Source organism: Geotrypetes seraphini, chromosome 3 (assembly GCF_902459505.1).
Source record: "Geotrypetes seraphini chromosome 3, aGeoSer1.1, whole genome shotgun sequence".
Classification (NCBI taxonomy): Eukaryota; Metazoa; Chordata; class Amphibia; order Gymnophiona; family Dermophiidae; genus Geotrypetes; species Geotrypetes seraphini.
Window position 1 is genome coordinate 285,456,404 of NC_047086.1, and position 22,210 is coordinate 285,478,613.

Below are 22,210 nucleotides of genomic sequence, written 5' to 3' on the forward strand. Positions count from 1 at the left end.
GGACTCTTCCCATTGCCAAGAACAGAGAGCTACAATTGGCTCTTTTAAGATTCAGATTTTTTCAACGTGAGAGCTGTGTAGAAAGAGATAGAAAGCAGTTGGCATGAGAAAGGGAAGAGAGCAGTTTGAAGTAGGAAGAAAATAGCCCATCTCTCTTTAGCAAATAGTTTGGTGGGAGCTGGCAGAAAATGTTTCCAAGCAGCTGGCTATCTCTATACATAGAGCTCTGGGGGTCAGTGTCCCAGAACCCTGAATATATTGGTAAAGGGGCAATATCGGTTTGTTCTGTTTACCCTCTTTTTACCTGATAGTGTTCTTCTGGCCTGCCTCCTGTGCACATAATCAGCCACAAAGAACCATAGGAGGCCAAGGGTTACAAATATAATGTTCCCTCCTTTCCTGATTGTACACATGACCAGCAGCCTCAGGTGCCATTTTTACACATCTTTCTTAGGACTGGGTGTCTAGAACCACCATGGGCTTGCTCAGAAATGCCTTGATCTCTGCTGCTGTCATTGTACAGGTAAAAGGAGGCTCAGACTCCAGAGCTCCAGTCAAATAATTGGGTGAATGTAGTTACCTTAGCGTTGATGGATGGTTTCTTCCTGGGTTTCGCCATGCTGTCTCCAAGCTGTGTTTTCTCATCTCCTTTACCTTTTATCTTCAATATCTTCTCCAGTGCATCTCTTATCTCCTATTCCTCTTCACTGCACAACATAGCTTAAAATACTTGCTGTTACTATACCAAGCTGATCTTTTCATTGTAGGCACGACTATCTTTTCTTACCTCTTCACACTGTTCTTTCAACAGTTGCAGTTGGAAGAGGAGATGCATGGACTTGTGTCCAATTGCTATTTATTTTTATATTAAACCAGTTTACTATTTAAACCCCAACACAGAACTCTATAATCATTCTTTTTTTTTTCTTCTTATATTAAACCAGTTTACTATGTAAACCCCAACACAGAACTCTACAATCATTCTTTTTTTTTCTTATTTATCCATTTGTTTAAAATATAACAAATTAAGAAATATATGAGTCTCGGTTTACGAAAGAGAAGTATCATATAACAAGAAATTAAGAGGTCACGTGACGCTATGAACGGATAAGGACGTGTTCCTGATCGGCTCCGGGGCCCTGCTCTTCTTTCTTGAGTGTTAGCTTACTGATTTGGCACCCTGGCCAGCTCTTCCAGTGGCTGATGAGCCTGGGACCCATGGAAAGATATTTAACACGTTCTCAAGAAGCAACACGCATGAAACCAGCTCGTAAGGAACGGGAACGCCTGAAACCCGGTGAGGCCAAGATGGCGGCTGTGTCCGGCACTGCTGTGTCGGAGTTTACAGACATGGCGCTCAACGACATCAAAACTGCGGTAGCGCAGGTCTTGGTCCCCCAAATGGAAATACTGGCTGCTCAAATGACCCGCCTGGAACAACTGCTCACCGACACTGCAGCCCGCACTACAGAGCTGGAACAGCGGATGTCTACAGCGGAAGATACGATCAATTCGCACGAATTAGACCTCGCAGCACTGCAGGAGACGGTACGACTCCAGGCGGACAAACTTGATGATCTGGAGAACCGTTCCCGTCACAGCAATCTGCGTTTTTTGGGGGTCCCTGACATTATTCCGGATGCGCGATTGCTTGCTGAATTGGAAGGATGGCTAGAACTGGAGTTTCCAGATACTGTGGCCTCGGATTCTCTGTGCCTGGAGAGGGCCCATCGCCTTGGAGTGCGGCCTACTCGTGAGTCCCGCCCGTGAGTGGTCATTGCCAAATTTTTGAATTACCGGCACAAATTGGATATCTTATGCCAGTACAGGGCTAAACGAGACTCACTGAAGTTAAAGGGCTCTGTTATTCGCATTAGTCAAGACTACTCGGCAGCCTTGACTGAACGGAGAAAGGCCTTTTACCCGCTTTGTGCGAAGCTGGTGGATCTTAAACATCGCTTTCTATTTGTCTACCCAGTCTGCTGAAGATCCAGCATGATGGCACTTGGCACTCTTTTACGGTGGCTACAGAGGCTGAAAATTTCATTAATGTTACTCTTGGCTCCTCTGCAGAGCCTCCATGACTCTGTCTGGGATTTTATATTTTGTGAATCCAGGCCAGGGTGACTCTTTTTGGTTTGCCTAGTATTTGTACTATTCTGTACTAATGCTCCCTCTTGTTTTTGGTTCTATAACTGTTCTATGAAGAGTAGGGTCCCGTTTGGTGTCTTTCACGGACCTACTACATATTCCTAGGGATATGTTTTTTGGGTTTGGAAGGGATGGGGAGGGATATGGGGGTTTGGAAGGGAACAGACCACAGGGTTGCTATATAAGGTACTATTTTGTACTGTCTTGTTTGGGTTTTTGTTTTCTGCAATTGATATCTTCTGACTTGTTATTTGCTGGGTGTCTTATGGTAAACACTTGGGTGAGGCTGGGCACTTGGGTGTGGGATATGTATACTATGTTCTATATATATTGTATGTTTGGAGCCCATGGCAGGAGAAGCAAGGAACTTCAAACCCTTCTTCAGGTATGTGAAAGGGAAACAACCAGCCAGAGAGGAAGTGGGACCACTGGACGACGGAGACAGGAAAGGAGCAATAAAGGAGGAAAAAGAGATAGCTAACAGGTTGAACAAATTCTTCTCGTCAGTCTTCACCAGAGAGGACACATCCAATATCCCAGAACCCGAGGTGATTATAAACGGAGAACACGACGAAAGGCTGGTACAACTGGAGGTAAGCAAAGAGGATGTCCTCAGACAGATAGACAGACTGAAGAGCGACAAATCACCGGGTCCGGATGGCATCCACCCAAGGGTACTAAAAGAACTGAGAAACGAAATAGCAGAGACACTTCGCCAAATATGTAACCTCTCCCTAAAAACTGGGGAGATCCCAGAGGACTGGAAAATAGCAAATGTCACGCCCATCTTTAAGAAGGGATCAAGGGGCGACCCGGGAAACTACAGGCCTGTGAGCTTGACCTCGGTTCCGGGAAAGATGATGGAAGCAATGGTAAAGGACACAATCTGCGAACACATAGAAAACAATGGACAACTGAAGGCGAGCCAGCATGGCTTCTGCCAGGGAAGGTCATGCCTCACGAACTTGCTGTACTTCTTTGAGGGAATAAACAGCCAGATGGATAAGGGGGAATCCATAGACATCATTTACCTTGACTTCCAAAAAGCCTTCGATAAGGTACCTCACGAACGGCTACTTTAAAAACTGTGGAACCACGGGGTGCAAGGGGATATCTACCGATGGATCAAACACTGGTTGGCAGGCAGGAAACAGAGGGTTGGAGTAAAGGGCCAATACTCAGACTGGCAATGGGTCACGAGCGGAGTCCCACAGGGGTCGGTGCTGGGTCCTCTACTGTTCAATATATTTATTAACGATCTGGAGACAGGGACAAAATGTGAGGTTATCAAATTTGCTGATGACACCAAACTCTGCAGCAGGGTTAGAAACACGGAAGACTGTGAAGACCTGCAAAGGGACCTAACGAGACTGGAAGACTGGGCAAAAAAGTGGCAAATGAGTTTTAACGTAGAGAAATGTAAGGTCATGCATGTAGGGAAAAAGAACCCGATGTTCAGCTACAAAATGGGGGGAACACTGCTAGGGGTGAGTAACCTTGAAAGGGACCTAGGGGTGATGGTCGACACATCACTGAAGCCATCGGCGCAGTGTGCGACAGCCTCAAAGAAAGCAAACAGAATGCTGGGCATCATCAAAAAAGGTATAACAACCAGGACAAAGGAAGTCATCATGCCGCTGTATCGCGCAATGGTGCGCCCCCACCTGGAGTACTGTGTTCAATACTGGTCGCCGTACCTCAAGAAGGACATGGCGGTACTAGAGGGAGTGCAGAGGAGGGCGACTAAACTGATAAAAGGTATGGAAAATTTTTCATACGCTGACAGGTTAAAAATGCTGGGGTTGTTCTCCCTGGAGAAAAGGAGACTTAGAGGGGACATGATAGAAACCTTCAAGATCCTAAAGGGCATAGAGAAAGTGAATAAGGACAGATTCTTCAAACTGAGGGGGAGCCACAAACACTAGGGGTCACTCGGAGAAATTGAAGGGGGACAGGTTTAGAACAAATGCTAGGAAGTTCTTTTTTACCCAGAGGGTGGTGGACACATGGAACGCGCTTCCGAAGGATGTGATAGACCAGAAATCTGTAAAGGGGTTCAAGGAGGGTTTGGATAGGTTCCTGGAGGAAAAGGGGATAGAGGGGTACAGATAGAACTTGAGGTAGGTTATAGAAGTGGTCAGAAACCACTTCACAGGTCGCGGACCTGATGGGCCGCCGCAGGAGCGGACCGCTGGGCGAGATGGACCTCTGGTCTGACCCAGTGGAGGCAACTTCTTATGTTCTTATGGGTGATAGCACACTTCGTATTGTTTCCTGGAACGTTTCTGGTATAACGTCCCTGGTTAAACGAACAAAGATATTACGACAATTGAAGCACCATCATGCTGATGTGGCTTGTCTCCAAGAGACTAAATTAACGGTAGAGGAACATCGAAAACTGCAGCGGGGCTGGGTAAGCTCTGTATATTTTGCTTCCTCCCAGGGAAAAAAGGCTGGGGTTTGCTTGCTGGTCTGTAAGGGTTTGAAGTGTGCTGTCATCTTACTCCATCAAGATCCACAGGGTAGATGTTTACTGCTCCATATCTCCTTACAAGGTATTGACTTTCGGTTATTGGTCACTTATGGCCTTAATACTTATTCTCAGACTTACTTTACTTCTTTGGTTTCTTTGGGTCTGTTGGACACATCTGTGCCCCTTCTAGTGGCTGGCGACCTTAATCAGGTGTTGGATGCCTCGCTTGATCGATCTAGCCCTACTGCTTTACCTACGGGCATTGTCTCTAAAGGAGTGCCTTTTCTGTGTAAATCCCTGGGCTTGGTAAATCCTTGGAGGTTGCTCCATCCCTTTGAAAGGGACTACACTCATCAGTCTTGGGCCCATGGGACTTTTTCCCGCCTAGACTATCTTTTGGTTTCAGAATCATTATTCCCCCGGGTTGCAGAGGCCACTATTGGACCCAAGGAGGTGTCTGATCATTGCCTCATTTGGGTGGACATTTCTTGGGGAATTTCTCCTCGGGGAACACATCGCTGGCGTTTCCCATCGTATTTGCAAGATGTTCCTGATTTTCTCGCATATTTGCATAAAAGTTGGGATGATTATCTCCTGACTAATGGCCATCACCAATAAGACTCAGCCTTATTCTAGGAGACGGCCAAGGTTGTTATGTGGGGGCATATTATTTCTTACATGGCAGCCCGTCGCAAACGTATTTCGAATTGTATTATTCGCTTAGAAAAACATTACTCTCAATTGAAAGCCAGATATTTACAACATTCTACCCCTGCTTTACGGAAGGAACTTCAGTCGGCTCAGGTTGCCCTTAATGCCTTACTACATGATCGTACTAAACGCTCGCTTTTATATTGGAAGTATAGGTATTATCGTTATGGGAACAAGACGGGCAGAATGTTGGCCACTTTAACTAAGAATTGGCAGGACGATAGATATATTTCACGAATTCGGTCGGGCCCAGATTCTTACTGTACGAAGCCAGTTGACATAGCAGATGCTTTTTATCGCCATTTTTCGGAGTTCTATGCTAGCCCAGGCCCTTATTGTGGTCCCGATGTCCTGGATTACATAGAAGATGCGGGCATGCCGAAATTCACGGACCTGCAGAGACAAGCTTTGAATCGGCCTAAACAGGGCACGGAGATCCAAAAGGCGATCAAGAACTTGCGCTCTAGTACTGCTCCGGGCCCTGATGGGTTTTCAGTTGAATTTTTTTAAATGTTGGCTCTGCAGGTATGTGAACCACTTCTGGGTTATTTTGTTACAGCTTCGTTTCCACCTTATGCAAATGCCGCTACTATTACATTGCTCCCCAAGCCTGGTAAACCTAGAGATGAAGTTGAATCTTATCGTCCCATTTCTCTTATTAATGTAGATCTAAAAATTTTGGCTCGTGTGTTAGCGAATCGCATGACGCCTCTCCTACCTAGTACAGGGCAGACACTCAGTTGTGAACATCCAGAGAGTGTTGTTGGCTATGTCTACATCGACATTGACCCCGGGTATTCTTGCGAGCTTGGATGCCGCTAAGGCCTTATCTTTTTCGAGTTCTGGAATATGTGGGTATTGGAGGCTGGTTCGGTTCTGCTCTACGGGCGTTATACTCAGCTCCGTTGGTATCTATTCTGGTGAATGGGATCCCCACGCGCTCTTTTCCGGTTGGTAGAGGGACGCGTCAGGGCTGCCCTTTATCCTCTCTACTCTTTCTATTATACCTGGAGCCACTTCTCCGAACGATTTTAAGGGATGATGATTTGGTTGGGCTGCCAGAGGGCTCTTCCCAATTGCGGGTGTTAGCCTTTGCGGATGACTTATTGTTGGCCCTGGCGTGGCCACAACAATCCTTAACCCGCGCTTTGGAGCTTTTGGATGAGTTTCATTTGTTTTCTGGTCTGACACTGAACCCACAGAAGTCTTTGGTGCTTCCCTTACAGCAGGAAACATAGAAACATAGAAATAGACGGCAGATAAGGGCCACGGCCCATCAAGTCTGCCCACTCCAGTGATCCTCGCTATCTATCTTTGCGGATAGATCCCACATGTCTATCCCATCTGGCCTTAAAATCCGCCACACTGGTGGCCTCAATAACCCGAAGTGGAAGACTATTCCAGCGATCAACCACCCTTTCAGTGAAGAAGAACTTCCTAGTGTCACTGTGCAGTTTCCCGCCCCTGATTTTCCACGAATGCCCCCTTGTTGCCGCGGGACCCTTGAAGAAGAAGATGTCTTCTTCCACCTTGATGCGGCCCGTGAGATATTTGAATGTCTCGATCATATCTCCCCTCTCTCGACGCTCCTCGAGTGAGTAGAGCTGCAAATTCCCCAACCGCTCCTCGTACGGGTGCTCCCTGAGTCCCGAGACCATCCTGGTGGCCATCCTCTGGACCGACTCCAGTCTCAGCACATCCTTGCGGTAATGCGGCCTCCAGAATTGCACACAGTACTCCAGGTGCGGTCTCACCATAGATCTATATAGTGGCATAATGACTTCAGGTTTACGGCTGACGAAACTCCTGCGTATGCAACCTATGATTTGCCTTGCTTTGAATGAAGCTTGCTCCACTTGGTTTGCCGACTTCATGTCTTCCCTGACAATCACTCCCAAGTCTCTTTCTGCTACAGTTCTTGTCAGTATCTCGCCATTTAGGGTGTAGATCTTGCATGGATTCTGGCTTCCCAGGTGCATGACTTTGCATTTTTTGGCATTGAAACTGAGTTGCCAGGACCTAGACCAGTGCTCCAGCAGAAGTAAGTCATGCACCATATCGTCTGTCATTGCTTTTTTGTCTGTTGTGCTTTTGCTCACTACATTGCACAGTTTGGCATCATCGGCAAACAATGTTATTTTACCTCGAAGCCCTTCTGTCAGGTCTCTTATATAGATGTTGAACAAGATCGGGCCCAGGACGGAGCCCTGTGGCACTCCACTTATCACCTCCGACATCTCGGAGGGAGTGCCATTCACCATCACCCTCTGAAGCCTACCTCCAAGCCAGTTCCCAACCCATTTGGTTAAAGTGTCGCCCAAACCTAAAGAACTCATCTTGTTCAGCAACCTGCAGTGTGGCACGCTATCAAATGCTTTGCTGAAATCCAGATAGACGATGTCCAGGGACTCACCAACATCCAGCTTCCTCGTCACCCAGTCAATGAAGCCGATCAGGTTGGATTGGCACGATCTCCCCTTAGTAAATCCATGTTGGCGGGGATCCCGCAGATTCTCCTCGTCCATGATCCTATCCATTTGGTGTTTGATTAGGGTTTCCATTAGTTTGCTCACTATTGAAGTGAGACTCACTGGTCTGTAGTTTGCCATATCCACCCTGGAGCCTTTCTTGTGTAGTGGAATGACGTTAGCCGTCTTCCAGTCCATCGGGACGTTACCTGTACTAAGGGAGAGATTAAAGAGCGCGGATAGTAGTTCCGCCAAGACATCTCCCAACTCCCTGAGTACCCTAGGGTGTAGGTTGTCAGGCCCCATTGCCTTGTTGACCTTGATTTTTGACAGCTCGCAGTAGACGCTGCTGGGTGTAAATTTGAAATTACTAAACGGGTCTACTGATTTAATCCTTGTATGTGGTTGAGGGCCGATTCCCGGCGCCTCGCGGGTGAAGACTGAACAGAAGTATTCATTTAACAGTTGGGCCTTTTCCGAGTCCGTCTCCACATGGTCTCCGTCTGGTTTTCTGAGTCGTACTATCCCACCCGAGTTCTTTTTCCTGTCACTAATATACCTGAAGAAGGATTTATCTCCCTTCTGGATATTCTTTGCTAGAGACTCCTCCATGCGGAATTTGGCCTCTCTAACTGCCGCTTTGACGGCTCTTGATTTGGTCAGATAATCTACTCTGGAGTCCTGTGTCCCTGATTGTTTGTAAGAGATGAATGCTTTTTTCTTCTCTTTGATGAGGTCTGAGATCTCCATAGAGAACCACTGTGGCTTGTTGTTCCTACTCCGTTTGCTTACTGATTTAACATAGCGATTTGTTGCTTCCTGTATGGTGGTTTTCAAAGTTGACCACATTTCTTCCACGCTGTCGGTATCTGCTTGGGTTTGTAGCGCCTGGTGAACGAAGTCTCCCATGTCCTGGAAGTTTGTGTCCTTGAACTTGAGAACCTTGGTCAATGTGGTAGATTTCGTGAAACCTTTCCTGAGATTGAACCAAATCATATTGTGGTCACTGGAGGCCAAAGTTTCACCCACCGAGACCTCTGTGATACTTTCTCCGTTGGTAAGTACCAGGTCCAAAATTGCCTGATCCCTTGTTGGCTCAAATACCAGTTGCCTGAGTCCTGCTCCATTCAAAGAGTTTAATAGCTTCCTGCTGCTGCCGGAAGCAGAGGAAAGCGTGACCCAATCCACATCGGGCATGTTGAAGTCACCTACCAATACTGTGTCCCCCCGCAAGGTGATATTCTCTATATCTCCGATTAATTCCAAATCTAGGTCTTCTTGATGTTTTGGGGGTCTGTATACCACGCCAAGATATAGGCATTTGTCCTTCCCTCTGGCCAAATTTACCCAAAGGGATTCCCCAGTGTACTGTACATCTGTGATTCTGGTGACCTTAATGTCATTTTTAGTATATAATGCTACCCCACCTCCCATTTTGCCCTCCCTGTCCCGACGAAGCAAGTTGTAACCTGGTATGACCATGTCCCACCTGTGGGAGTCTGTGAGCCAGGTCTCAGATATCGCCACCACATCCAGGTCGGCATTCCTCATTTCTGTCTCCAAATCTAGGATCTTGTTTCCCAGACTGTGGGCGTTGACGTACATAGCCCTCCATGTTGTGTGCTTGTTGTATCTCAGTGGGGACAATCCCTCTATATCAACTAGACCACCATTAGTATTTTTCGCTTGTCTCTTACACTCCCTAGACCCAGAGCTACAGCGTGTACCTATCCCGGACCCCCCATAACTGCAGTGCGCTCCTATCAGAGACTTGGTAATGTGTGTACCCTGTGGGGGTATTCCCGTTTGGGCTACTTGAGCTCCTTTAGTGCTATTTGCAGCGTGTGCACTCTCGCTGGTCCCAGAATTACAGTGTGTACTCCCTCTAGACCTAGAATTGCTACGTGTACTCCCCTTAGACCCAGAATTGTAATGTGACCCAATGCAGTGTTTACTTAGTTCAGTTCCAAAATAGTATTGGTAGCCCGTACCCTCCCCCAACTCACCTAGTTTAAAGCCCGTACCCTCCCCCAACTTACCTAGTTTAAAGCCCTGTGTAGTAGGCGGGCTAGACGGTGTTCGGGATACTTGGGAGGGCACTTTTCCGTTGGTATGGGCTTCCTCTTCTATTCGTTATCTTGGCATTCTTCTACCACGGGATTTGACCACACTTTATTCTCTTAACATTCTCCCCTTGTTAACTAAAACTGGACAAAGACTGCAGGCTTGGCAATCTTACCCTTTGACCCTCCTGGGTAAAATTGCTTTGTATAACATGATGGTGGTCCCCCAATGGCTATACCTTCTTCAGACTTTGCCCTTGCTTCTCAAGCACTGTCATCTATGCTTGTTTCATAGATCTTTACTCTTGTTTTTATGGAGTGGTAGACGCTCTAGGATTCCTTTACATACTTACTTTACCTATTGCTCAGGGGGGCCTGGGATTATTGCACTTGGGCAGGCTCAATATGGCTTGTCAACTTAGGCATGTGACTGATTGGTTTTGTGGAACCTCACATTTTTCAGCTACTGGGGTAGAGTGCCTAGCTTTTGTTCCATACCATTTTAGTTACTTGCTGCATGTGAAGAGCCTGCCTCTACGGGCTTTGCGTTTTGGGGATTTGTTATTATTACCAGTGCGCAAAGTTTGGAAGAAACTCTGTACTCAATTGGGTGTTCGATTTGATGTGACCCCGTGTTTACCTATAGCTGGCAATGGGGATTTCCTCCCTGGCATGAGTCCTGGAGCTCTCACTTTGTGGTCCAAAAAGGGCCTGTATTATTTGTCTCAAGTCTTACAGCCGGATGGCATGCTTCAATCATTTCAGACATTACAGGACTCTTTTACTCTAGTGGCAACGGACTGGTTCTCTTACAAACAATTGCCACATTATGTTCACTCTCTCCCTGGCTCAGCTTTATCAGAGGAGATTCAGGAAAAACTGTCCGAATCCTTTTGTTTGACTGCACAGGTGCCCATACCTTTGCGTTTTCATCACCGATTTCTTCAGGAGCTGGCTGGAGAACTGGATTATCCTACTTTGGCTACCCAATGGACCCAGGATTTACAGATACAAATTACTGTGGCTATGCTAAAGAGGAGTGTACTGCTGGGGGCCAAACTCTTGGTTTTTGCAGCGGAAAGAAAAAGGTACTACAAATTTTTGGTTCAGGCCTATTTTGCGCCTGTTCGGGCCTACAGGGCGCAAGTTAGCTCTACGGATAGTTGCCCTAGATGTGCGGCCCCCAGAGCCTCCCTGGGCCATATGTTTTGGTTGTGCCCGGGTATTCGGGCCTATTGGAAACGTATCTGCCTGCACATCCAGTCTATATGGCATTGTACTTGGGTACCCACTGACACTTTTATCTTTACTTTAAAACTTTCTTTGGTCCCTGTTAAGCCTGGTGCTGCTGCCTTTGTACAAAAAGCTATCTTTATGGGACTCAAAACAATTCTTCAATGCTGGTTGTCTCCTCATACTCCCACGATATCGCACTGGCGATCCCAGTGACCAGCTGGCGGGCTATGAGCGCCAGGCGGTTGTTGATATGGACTCTAAGCAAGGCTCCCTTTATCTCCGGTGCTGGTTACCGTTTTGTTCCAACTTAACACCTACTGTGCGCAGTAGATTACTGAATTAACCCATATGGTATGCTTATGTTGTGATGGACCTTGATGTGGCTGTTCCCTTGGGTGGGGGGGGTGAGAGGGGGGATGTTTTGTACTTTTGCTTCTAGCTTGCTTGTTCTTTGTTTGGTGTGTTTTTTCAAATTAATAAAACAGATTTAAGCATAACAAGAAATTAAATTCCTCCAAATCATATGCTAGACCACATTACTATAGCTGAAACAAAACCTAAGAGGACAAAGTAAACTTTCTTAAGAAGGAAAAAGGAAAAATTCCTTACATTTCTTTCAGTTGGAGCAGGCTAACTCTTGATTCTTCATTTATCTTAACCCTTTTCCTCCACTTCCACATTAGTTACCGTATCCTTCCCTATCACAGGTTTATCTTTCTAAAATAATTCTAACTGAGGGGTCAACAAATGTTTATCTATTATTCCCATAGGATAACAAACATTTACAAGGGAATTTCAGGTAGAATGTAGGTAGCCCCGATAGCTAAACCACAAGGCTTCAGCTGAAGGAACTGTTTCCTCATGATTTGGGTTTGTTTGTCTACATCTGGAAAGACTTGAAGCTGTTGACCACAAAAGTTTTCTTGTCTCTTACCAAAGTAAAGTTTAAGAACAGCTTGTTTCTCTAACTCTGTCCTAAAAGTAACCAACAATGTGGCACGTTTTTTAGTACAATCTTTAGACAATACCAAAAACTGCAATATATTTAAGCTGTCAGGAGAAACCAGCTGATCCATTTTATCTTCCTCCACTACAGTCTTTGAGCCCTTGGGAATATATATAGGTGACGACATCCACAGAGCCCGGTACAGACAGTGCTAAAGTTTACTGTCAATTTAAGTTCTTTAGAAGTCTTGAGACCGCTCATACTGCGCATGTGCAAGTTCCTTCCCACCCGATGTTGGCTCAAGAGACCATCAGTTTTTAGTTTTCTGTGGAGCTAAGAAGTGTTTTCTTGGAGTTATTACAAGGCACAATTTTTTTTAATCTTTGTGCCTTCCCATTTTCCAAAAATTGTTACTTTCTTCAACTTTTATTATTTTCAACCAGTTTCTATTACTTCATTTCGAAATTTCAAAAGTTTTTCAATCTTTCATCTTCCTTTTTTTTTTTTGGGGGGGGGAGCCTTTAGCCTTCCATCAGCCTGTGTTCATACCAAGGTCATCAAGCCATTTTCAGTTACATATTTACTCAACCCTCAGAGCAAAATTTAGTATATTCGATCTTGAATTGGCAGTTTTTCCATCGATGTCAAAGTGTTCTCAGGGCCATATCAGTCACTGATCCACATAGTTGGTATATTCAATACATTGGTCCTGAGCAATGGGTCGACTCTTCCTCTTGCTGCTTCCAAAAGCATTTCTTGAAGGCTTGACATCTGCAACAAGAAAAGTTGTTCAGTACCATTGAACCATCAATGATATCTGCTACCTCTGACTGAGACTGATAAGTTTCATTCTGTGGCAGCATCGACATTGACACTGTCCTCATTTGATGCTGGCTTCATTGGAACCATTGGCTCTGTCTAGTAAACAGGTTAAAGAGCATTCCCAGGCCTCTCTCTCTCAACAAACATCACCGGCATCTCCAGCATCAAGTAAGTTGATGCATGCCAAACGATGATGTAAGCACTCTTGCTCTCTGTCCTTGCAGGTTGTCTTCCCTCAGTGGCATGCTTCCTCAACACCCTGTAGCAGCAGCGGTACCAACCACATCAATGGTACCGGTGCCATTCATCCAGGATCAACTTCGAGAGTTGCTTCACAAGGAGTTAGCGAAAATGCTGCAAAAACAATCAATACTGACTGCTGTTCTACCTCCTTCGGTACCAGCCCAGTCCGAGCAAGGCTCTACAAGGCACCATGGTACCAAGTCTCAATCTCCTTACCGGTGTCATAAATCCAGATATTGATCTTTTCGAAACCAAAGTACCTCTTCCTCCTCAACATCAGACTGTCTCTGGAGAAAAGACAAGAGTTCTCGATGCTCTCATAGGCATCATAGCTGACATATCTCACAGCATCGTACTCCTAAAAGTAAATTTTAAATGTTTAAAAATTGGGAGACTCCTTTCTAGTGGCTACAAGAAAGTTTGGATTCCCTTTATAGGGTACAATTCTGTCCAGGATTTGACAAAGCCCAACTGCAGCATCATTCTCTTTTGGTGGAATCTGCTTTAAAGAAATCATCTAGCTCCAGAACATATGCTAGCACTCCACCAGTTTGAGAAGGTTGTACTTTGGACAGGTTTAGCCTTAGATTATTCCAAAACTCCATGCTCACTAGCTACATCTTAAGTTATAACTGTTATATGACCTTTTACTTAAAACAGCTGGTACAACACCTCTGTAACTTTGAACAGTTAATTCCTGGAGGCAAACTCACAGATTTCCAGCATACTACTCATGATCTCCTTGAAACTAGAAATTTATGGCGATATCAGTGTTTGATGCTTTCGAGCATAACCTTACAGACGTGGCTTCAATTATCAGACTTGGATCCTAATGTCCAGGATCGCCTTGCAAATATTCCTTGTTTAAGAAACAAAATTATTTGGTGATAAAATTGAAGAAGCCACGCAGAAAATCACGAGGTATGAGCAAAGCATGACTATTCTTTCAGCCTCTAAATCGGTGAAACCACAAAATTGTAGACATTACTACACACTTAGACAAGTCTGTTACATTTTTTTAAACGGCGCAACACTCTATCACTAATGACTTCTAGGACTTTGGTCCAAAGGCTCACTAGAAACCAATGTTCTCAAAAACCTCAGGCTCCAGCTCAGCAGAAGTGAACTCGATCTCTTTGATTCTCTTCTAGAGAGCCTGGCCAATGTTCAACCTTCTCAACCTTCTAAAGCAATTTAAAGCAAAACTAAAAACATTCTTATTTGAAGATGCTTTTGAATAAAACTGTCTTTTTCAGGACTAAAACAATTATATCTTATACCCTTACCTACTGTTTTATCCCTAAGTGTGCTTTTTCTCAAAGATTGTAGTTCTACCCTTCTTTCCTAATTGTGTGCAGTTAGTATATATGTTTTTGTATGTGTCTACTAACCTAACACGGTTTTGTATAATATTTTAACTCCAACTGTTTTGTTCCTTTTAAGATAATAAAAAAAAATATTATTACTGTACACCGCCTAGAAATTTGATTAAGCGGTATAAAAATTTTTTTTATAAACTTGAAACTACCTTTACCACACCCCTTTGGAGGGTCATCACTACCGACACCTGGGTTTTATGAGTTGTGAAGCAAGGGCGTGCACTTCATCTGCGAGAAATCCCTCCAAATAATCCACCAAGAGAGTCGTCTTTCAACTCCCAGCAGACTTCCCTTCTTCAGGAACTTTCAGCCCTTTTGCAATTCAATACCATCAAACCAGTACCTCCTCAGCAGAGGAGCCAAGGGTTCTACTCCATGTACTTTCTCATACCGAAGAAGAGAGATCTACGACCAATACAGTCCTTTCCTTAGGGACTTTGTATCCCTTCCTGGAGAAGAACGACTGACTAGCTTTGCTCTCTGGATCTCAAGGGAGGGTACACTCATATCCCCATTCTTCCAGCCCACAGGTATTACCTGCGATTCCAAATCACCAAATAGGAGAACACATAAAAGCCATAACAGCGGAGAGTTGCAGCTAACACAAAGTGATTCGTCGTGTTAGCTGCAACTCTCCACTGTTATGGTTTTTATGTGTTCTCCTATTTGGTGACTGGTTGATAGAGGGATCATCACCTCAAGCAGTCTAATTAGCCACTAACTCAGCAATACATCTCCTGGAACTTCTGGAATTTGCTGTCAATTGCCAAAAATCCCACCTCCACCCAACCCAAAATCTGAAGTTTATTGAAGCTCTAATAAACTTGACTAAGAAGAACAACTTGCCAAAGACAATCTCATAGTACCAATTTTTTTAGGTACATCAAAAGCAGAAAACCTGTGAGGGAATCCTTGGGACCTTTTGGATGATGAAGGAGTAAATGGTGCGCTCAGGCAGGATAAAGCCATAGTAGAGAGACTGAATGAATTCTTTGCTTCGGTCTTTACGGAAGAAGACATAAGAAATCTACCTGAACAGGAAATGGTTTTTTAAAGATGATGAGGTGGAGGAATTGAAAGAAATCTCTGTAAACCTAAAGAGTGATAAGTCTCCTGGACTGGATGGCATACATCCCACGCAGAACTCGAGCATGAAATTGCTGATCTGCTGTTAGAGATTTGTAACCTATCGTTAAAATCATCTGTAGTACCTGAAGATTGGAAGGTGGGCAATGTTATGCCGATTTTTAAAAAGGGCACCAGGGGAGATTCAGAAAATTACAGACTGGTAAGCCTGACTCGGTACTGGGCAAAATATTGGAAACGATTATAAAAAATAAAATTGTAGAACATGTAGACAGTCAGCATGGGTTCAGCCAAGGGATGTGTTGCCTTACCAATTTTCTTAATGGCTTTGAAGGTGTGAATAAACGTGGATAAAGGCGAGCCGGTTGATCTAGTGTATCTAGATTTCCAATTAAAGTCATGGGATAGGAGGCAATGTTTAATTGTGGATTAAGAACTGGTTATCAGTCAGAACACAAGAAGGGTAGGGTTGAATTGCCATTTTTCTCAGTGGAGGAGGATAAATAGTGGTGTGCCGCATGGATCTGTGCTGAGACTTTTGCTATTTAACTTATTTATTTATGATCTAGAAATTGGGATTATAAGCAAGGTGATTAAATTTGCAGATGACACTAAACTGTTCAAAGTTGTTAAAATGCATGCGGACTATGAAAAACTGCAGGAAGACCTTAGGAAATTGGAAGACTGGGTGTCCAAATGGTAGATGAAATGTAATATGGACAAATGCAAAATGATGCACATTGGAAAGAATAATTCAAATCATAGTTACTGGATGCTAGGGACCACCTTGGGGAGTCAGCGCTCAAGAAAAGGATCTGGTTGTCATCATAGACAATACACTGAAGCCTTCCGTCCAATGAGCGGCGGTGGCCAAGAAGGCAAACAAGAATTATTAGAAAAGAGATGGTTAACAAGATTAAGAATGTTATAATGCCTCTGTATTGTTCAATGGTTCGACCTCACCTTGAGTATTGCATTCAGTTCAAAAGAGATATAGCAGCACTAGAAAAAGTTCAAAGAAGAGCAACCAAGATTATGTAATGTAATGTAATGTAATTTATTTCTTATATACCGCTACATCCGTTAGGTTCTAAGCGGTTTACAGAAAATATACATTAAGATTAGAAATAAGAAAGGTACTTGAAAAATTCCCTTACTGTCCCGAAGGCTCACAATCTAACTAAAGTACCTGGAGGGCAATAGAGAAGTGAAAAGTAGAGTTAGAGGAAAAATAAAAATAAAATAAACATTTTAACAAGACAGCATTGATCTAAATACTTTGGAAGGTAGAAGAGAGGAGAGAAAGGAATAGAAGCAGAAGGGGGAGCCGTTGAACAGTAGAATTCTGGAGAAATTTAAATGATAGAAATAGAACAAAACAAAGACAAAAGGCAAAACAATAGATAAGATTAAAGATAAATCATAAGCTGGAAAGAAAAATAAAATAAAACTTTGTCTTCAATCCACGGTTTCAGCGTCAGTGATGAAGTGGAGCAAGTAAGTTTAGGAGGAGCGATTGACGTTTCCAGAAAGGGCTTCTTCAGGGAAGAGACTTGGCAGACAGTCCCAGGATGCCTATGTCTCCTCCCCTGCGATGTTCTCCCATCCATGCATTCCCTCCCAGACACACTGCCCGTGCCCCAGCCGCTCCAAGGAGGCTGCCCCAGATGAGGCCCACGTTGAATGCAGGATTCTCTCCTCTGCGGGAAAGCCGCCCGGAGCCGACAGTCGATCTTCTTAGCGGATTGCATGGGGGGAAGAGTTCACACTCTTGGTAGGATCGGGTCTGTGTGCTCTCGGTGGTTGTGGCTGGTCTCGTTGCTGCTTAGGTGTAAAAGCAGTTGATCTCCACTGCTGCTGATATTTAAAAGCAGGCAGATTGATCTCTCCAATGGACTGCAGGGGGAGGAGTTCACACTCCTGGCAGGATCGGGTCTGTGGGCTCTTGGTGGTTGCGGTAGGTCTCGCTGCTGCTTGTATGTAAAAGCAGTTGTTTTTCTACTGCTGCTAATATTTAAAGCAGGTAGATTGATCTCTTAAACGGGATATAGAGGGAGGAGCTCACATGCCTGGTTGGATCGGGATGGAAAGGGGATGGAACTCTTCTCATTTGAGGAAAGACTAGAGAGGTTAGGGCTCTTCAGCTTGGAAAAGAGATGGCTGAGGGGAGATATGATTTGAAGTCTATAAAATCCTGAGTTGTGTAGAACAAGTACAAGTGGATTGTTTTGGGTTTTATTTATTTTTTTTATTACTGCATCAAGATTTACAAAGACTAGAGGATACTCGAAGTTACAGAGTAATACTTTTAAAACCAATAGGAGGAAATATTTTTTCACTCAGGGAATAGTTAAGCTCTGGAACGCATTGTCAGAGGTTGTAAGAGCGAATAGCGTAGCTGGTTTGTGGTCTCCTTCAATCCTAATAAGTTGGAGTGTCTTGTATCCAAAAGAACTATTTCTACCTGTTTGTCGGCTTGTATCGCCTTCTGTTATGCTCAGGCTGGGCTAAAATGCCCCCAAGCATACATGCAATAAAAAGAGGAAAATCGAAGAAGGAAGTTTTTTTTCACCCAAAGGGTCGTGGACACTTGGAATGCGCTACCGGAGGAAGTGATCAGGCAGAGTACGGTACAAGGATTCAAACAGGGATTGGATGGATTCCTGAGGGATAAAGGGATCGTGGGATACTGAGGGAAAAGGATATAGAGGGGTATAGATAGAGGATTACTGCGCAGGTCCTGGACCTGTTGGGCAGCCGCGTGAGCGGACTGCTGGGCACGATGGACCTCAGGTCTGACCCAGTGGAGGCATTGCTTATGTTCTTATGAAGACTGGATAGTAAAAGTAAATCAAATCTGGACAGAAGGAAAAAAATAGATTGAAGAAAGCTGAAAGGAAAATGCGGGGAGGCAAATGACAATAGTTAAAGAGGATGGAAGAAAGCAGAAACCAGAGCTCAGACTAACCCAAGTAGAAAAATAACATGACCAAACAATGAAGGTAGAAAAGCATTTTTTTTATTTTCTGTGATTAGAATATGTTGGCTTTTGGAATGTTCATTTCAAAATATCTGCTGGTCATAGATTGGGGGTACTCTGGTTGAAATTTGTTTGACCTTGAGTTGAGAAGCATTATTCTACATTGTAGTTATGTTGCAAGCGTTATCTAAACCTTATCTTTCTGCATAGTGTGGTCCAAACTTGACTGAACACTGTCTTCCATTTTATTTCTGTTCTACATTTTATTTTTTACTGTATTCCTTTAGCACTGTATATATTTATTTAACTTCACGGGCCCTCAGTAGAATATTGCTCACAAATTACAAGTGCTGGCATTAAAAAGTGAGAAGTGTCCTGAGTGCTGTTCTGGGGATCTCAAAGTCTCTCCTTGAGGGCTGCAATCCAGTCGGATTTTCAGGTTTTCCTCAATAAATAAGCATTGAAAGCAGTGCATGCATATAGATCTCATGCATATTCATTTGGAAATCCTGAAAACCGACTGGATTGCGGCCCTCAAGGAGGGACTTTGAGACCCCTGTGCTAGACAAAGTTGACAAGAAGGTTATTCTAGGCACTTGATGTTATCCAAAATCTGTACAATGTAAGACCACATGGCTTGACAACAGCTATTGCACTGCTTCAGAAGATCCAGATTCATGTTACCTGGCAAAGGTGGGAGATCCAATTATGAACAATTTTCTGGATCTTTCCAACAATCCTTTTGCACTTTTCCTATGGCTGATGGTAAAGAAGGGTGAGATTCATAGAGATTTGTACCAAATGTTGGTTAATTTGCAAATTTAATAGAGATTTGTTGAATTGTTTTCCAGTTAAGAAGCCAGTGATAAGTGTATGGATCTACCTTTTTCAGGAGTAACCCCTGTTTACTAGAGTTATACAGGGTTAAAACTTTAAGGGGATTAATTTTACTCAGTGTAATGGAGGAGGGGAAGGAGAAAATGGAGAGAATATTGGATTGTAACTTTTGGCATTTGTACAAATAACAAAAGCTTTATTGCAAATTTGTTTGAGGATTTTAGCAAAAATTTTATCTTTTCCCAGAAACTGATTGCAAAACCTGGAGACATGAGGAACTATAGTGCATTGAGCATACTTTTCCAACTAGCCTGTGATATTCAGCTTCTGCACATGGTAAGTATTGCACTCATGTGATATGTTTTGAAGTTAAACAGCAAGACCAGCGAATAAATGGAAACATTTATTTAATACTTGATAGGCCTTGTTTCAGGACATGAATCAAAGCAGTTTATAGATCAATAAAATCATTTGAAGTGGAAAGGAACTACAGTGTCTTGACAGGAAAGAAAAGAAAAATCAAATAATAGATGGATAGTAGTTGTGCCTCTGCCTGACTGTCCCCATTTGCATTACTGTACCTCATAAAATGCTAAAGAAAAAAAGATGAGCTTTCAGGAATGTCCTAAAAATAGAGGTAAGAAGCCTCTGTCCTAAGTTCTTCTGGCAGAGAGCTCCAGAGAGGGAGCGATAAAGCAAAATACAGAGTGCCTGGTAGATTTTAATCATAAGCAATGGAAGAGTGGACTGATAGGTTTCTCTTTTGGAAATCAGCTAAGTTACAGGCAGGCCAGTAGGAGACAATAAGGGAAAAAGAGAGGGAAAAAGTGTTGGTTCCTGTAAGGCAGTGTATCGCAAACTGTGTATCTCCTGAGATTTCAGGTGTGCCACAAGATGCTGGGGAAGAGGAGAGGCATATCCTGTAGGCAATCAGGCGGTGCCAACACCTCTCTTTCTTCTCCGTGCATTTTCCCTTCCGGTACCCTCCACTGGCAGCTCAAGGTCCGTCTGGAGAGCCTTTGTGTAAGCACAGATGTAGATGTGAACATCCGCACACTCCCAGATGCCTTGAGCCGTGGCCACTACATTTAGTGTGCTGAGGCTCAACAAAGTTTGATGGACACTACTGTAGGGTATCGGGAACCAGTAGTGTTGCTTAAGAGGAAGAGTGGTATGATCATAGTGATGAGCATGGGACAGGAGATGAAAAACTGTATTTGGAACTGATTAAAGCTCCTTAAGAAGGGAGACTGAAATAGATGTTGCAATAGTCCAGTTTTGATGGTAGAAGGACATAAAGTGTGGCACAGGACTTATCAAAGTAGGAAAGAGTGATTAGTCTGTAAAGAAAAGAAACATGATTTGACAACTGAGGAGAGTTAGGGACCAAAAGACTTGTATCAAGAATTACACCTGAGTATTTCATGAATTCTGCAAGTGTTAGGGGAAAGCTCTGGGGTGTAAGAGAAATGTGAGGATAATTGATCCAACCTGTAATCCAGAGAGTTGCAGATTTTGAAGGGTTGAATAATAGGTGGTTAGTGCAGAGCCAATGATCAACTGAGTTCAAATAGGACTGGAAGGCATTATCCTAGGACAAGCAATCAGCATATTCTCATATGTGGGTGATGCCATCCACGGAGCCCTGTACGAACTGTCACTTTAAGTTTTAAGAAACTTTGAGACTGCCTGCAGTTGCATGCACGAGTGCCTTCCCGTCTGATGTTGGCTTGCAGTTCCTCAGTTCTTAGTTTTCCGTGGTGCGAAGAAGTTCTTTTTCTGGACTTCATCCAGTCTGCGTTGCCTTCAACCTGTAGTAATGTTTTTTACTGAGTGGTAGAAATGTAATGTTTTTCTACTGAGTGGCCTTTGGCCATTTTTTCTTCACTTTTGTTATTCTTAGTTAAAAAAAACAAACTAAAAGAAAATATAATTTTTCTTTTTTCATCAGTTGGGCCTTCAGCCTTCGTGTTACCGTATTTTCTCGGCAGGCTTTTTCTAGTCTCTCATAGAGTTTAATTTTGCCGCTGCAATTTATCCGTCCATGTCGAAATTGTTTACTTTTTAAAAAAAGTTCTGTTGGTGCCAGTGGCTTATCTCAATCACTGACACGCATAGTTAATGTTTGCAGTGTTTGGGCCCTGAGCATCAGGCCCTGACACCAGCACGCGCTGTTCCACCTTACAAAAGTGCTCACTAAAGGCTCGTCATATTCAGCAAGAGAAGCTCTTTGGTTCAGCCATAGACACTGGAAAACACTCTGAGCCGGCGGTACCAGCATCAGCATAGACATCTGACGAGCTTCCAGCATTAGGGAAGCAAGCTAAGAAGACATTCTCTTCCCAGCAAGTGTCGCAGGCCTCTACAGCATCAAGTCCCTTGATGCAAGCCAAATGTCTATGCTGTCGCTTTCCATCTCTGCAAGTTTTCTCTTCTTCAGCGTGTGCATCCTCCTCAAGGTCATCCACCCCTTGACACCCTGCAGCACCAATGTTGAGCCAAGGGTACCAGTGCAGCTCTTCAAAAAGCAACTCAATGAGTTTAGCATGGCACCTCGAGGCCGCAGTGTACCAATTCGAGTTTTCCATCGAGGTGTCGGTCTACCTCTCATCAATCTGCCAGTAGACATCGACACACTCCATCAAGGTATCGATCTTAAATATCACAACAGCAACACTCCCCATCAAAACATCGTTGCTCTTCATCGAAGCATCAAAGTCTTTCGACACATCGACGTTCTTAATCAACTAGATGCTCTGCATTGAAGCATCATCATTCTACATCACATTGATCCCATGTTTACAAGGATAAGAGA

At 44.0% G+C, this 22,210-nt stretch overlaps 1 protein-coding gene across 1 annotated transcript in view; it reads left to right on the top strand.

Moving 5' to 3' along the window:
* The window catches only part of TFB2M (transcription factor B2, mitochondrial), a 124,754-nt gene that overhangs the window by 33,993 nt on the left and 68,551 nt on the right, over window positions 1-22,210 (top strand). The window contains exon 5 of the mRNA XM_033937048.1: window positions 19,642-19,731. Coding sequence (XP_033792939.1) covers window positions 19,642-19,731 — 90 coding nt within the window. The remainder of the gene's footprint in view (window positions 1-19,641; window positions 19,732-22,210) is intronic.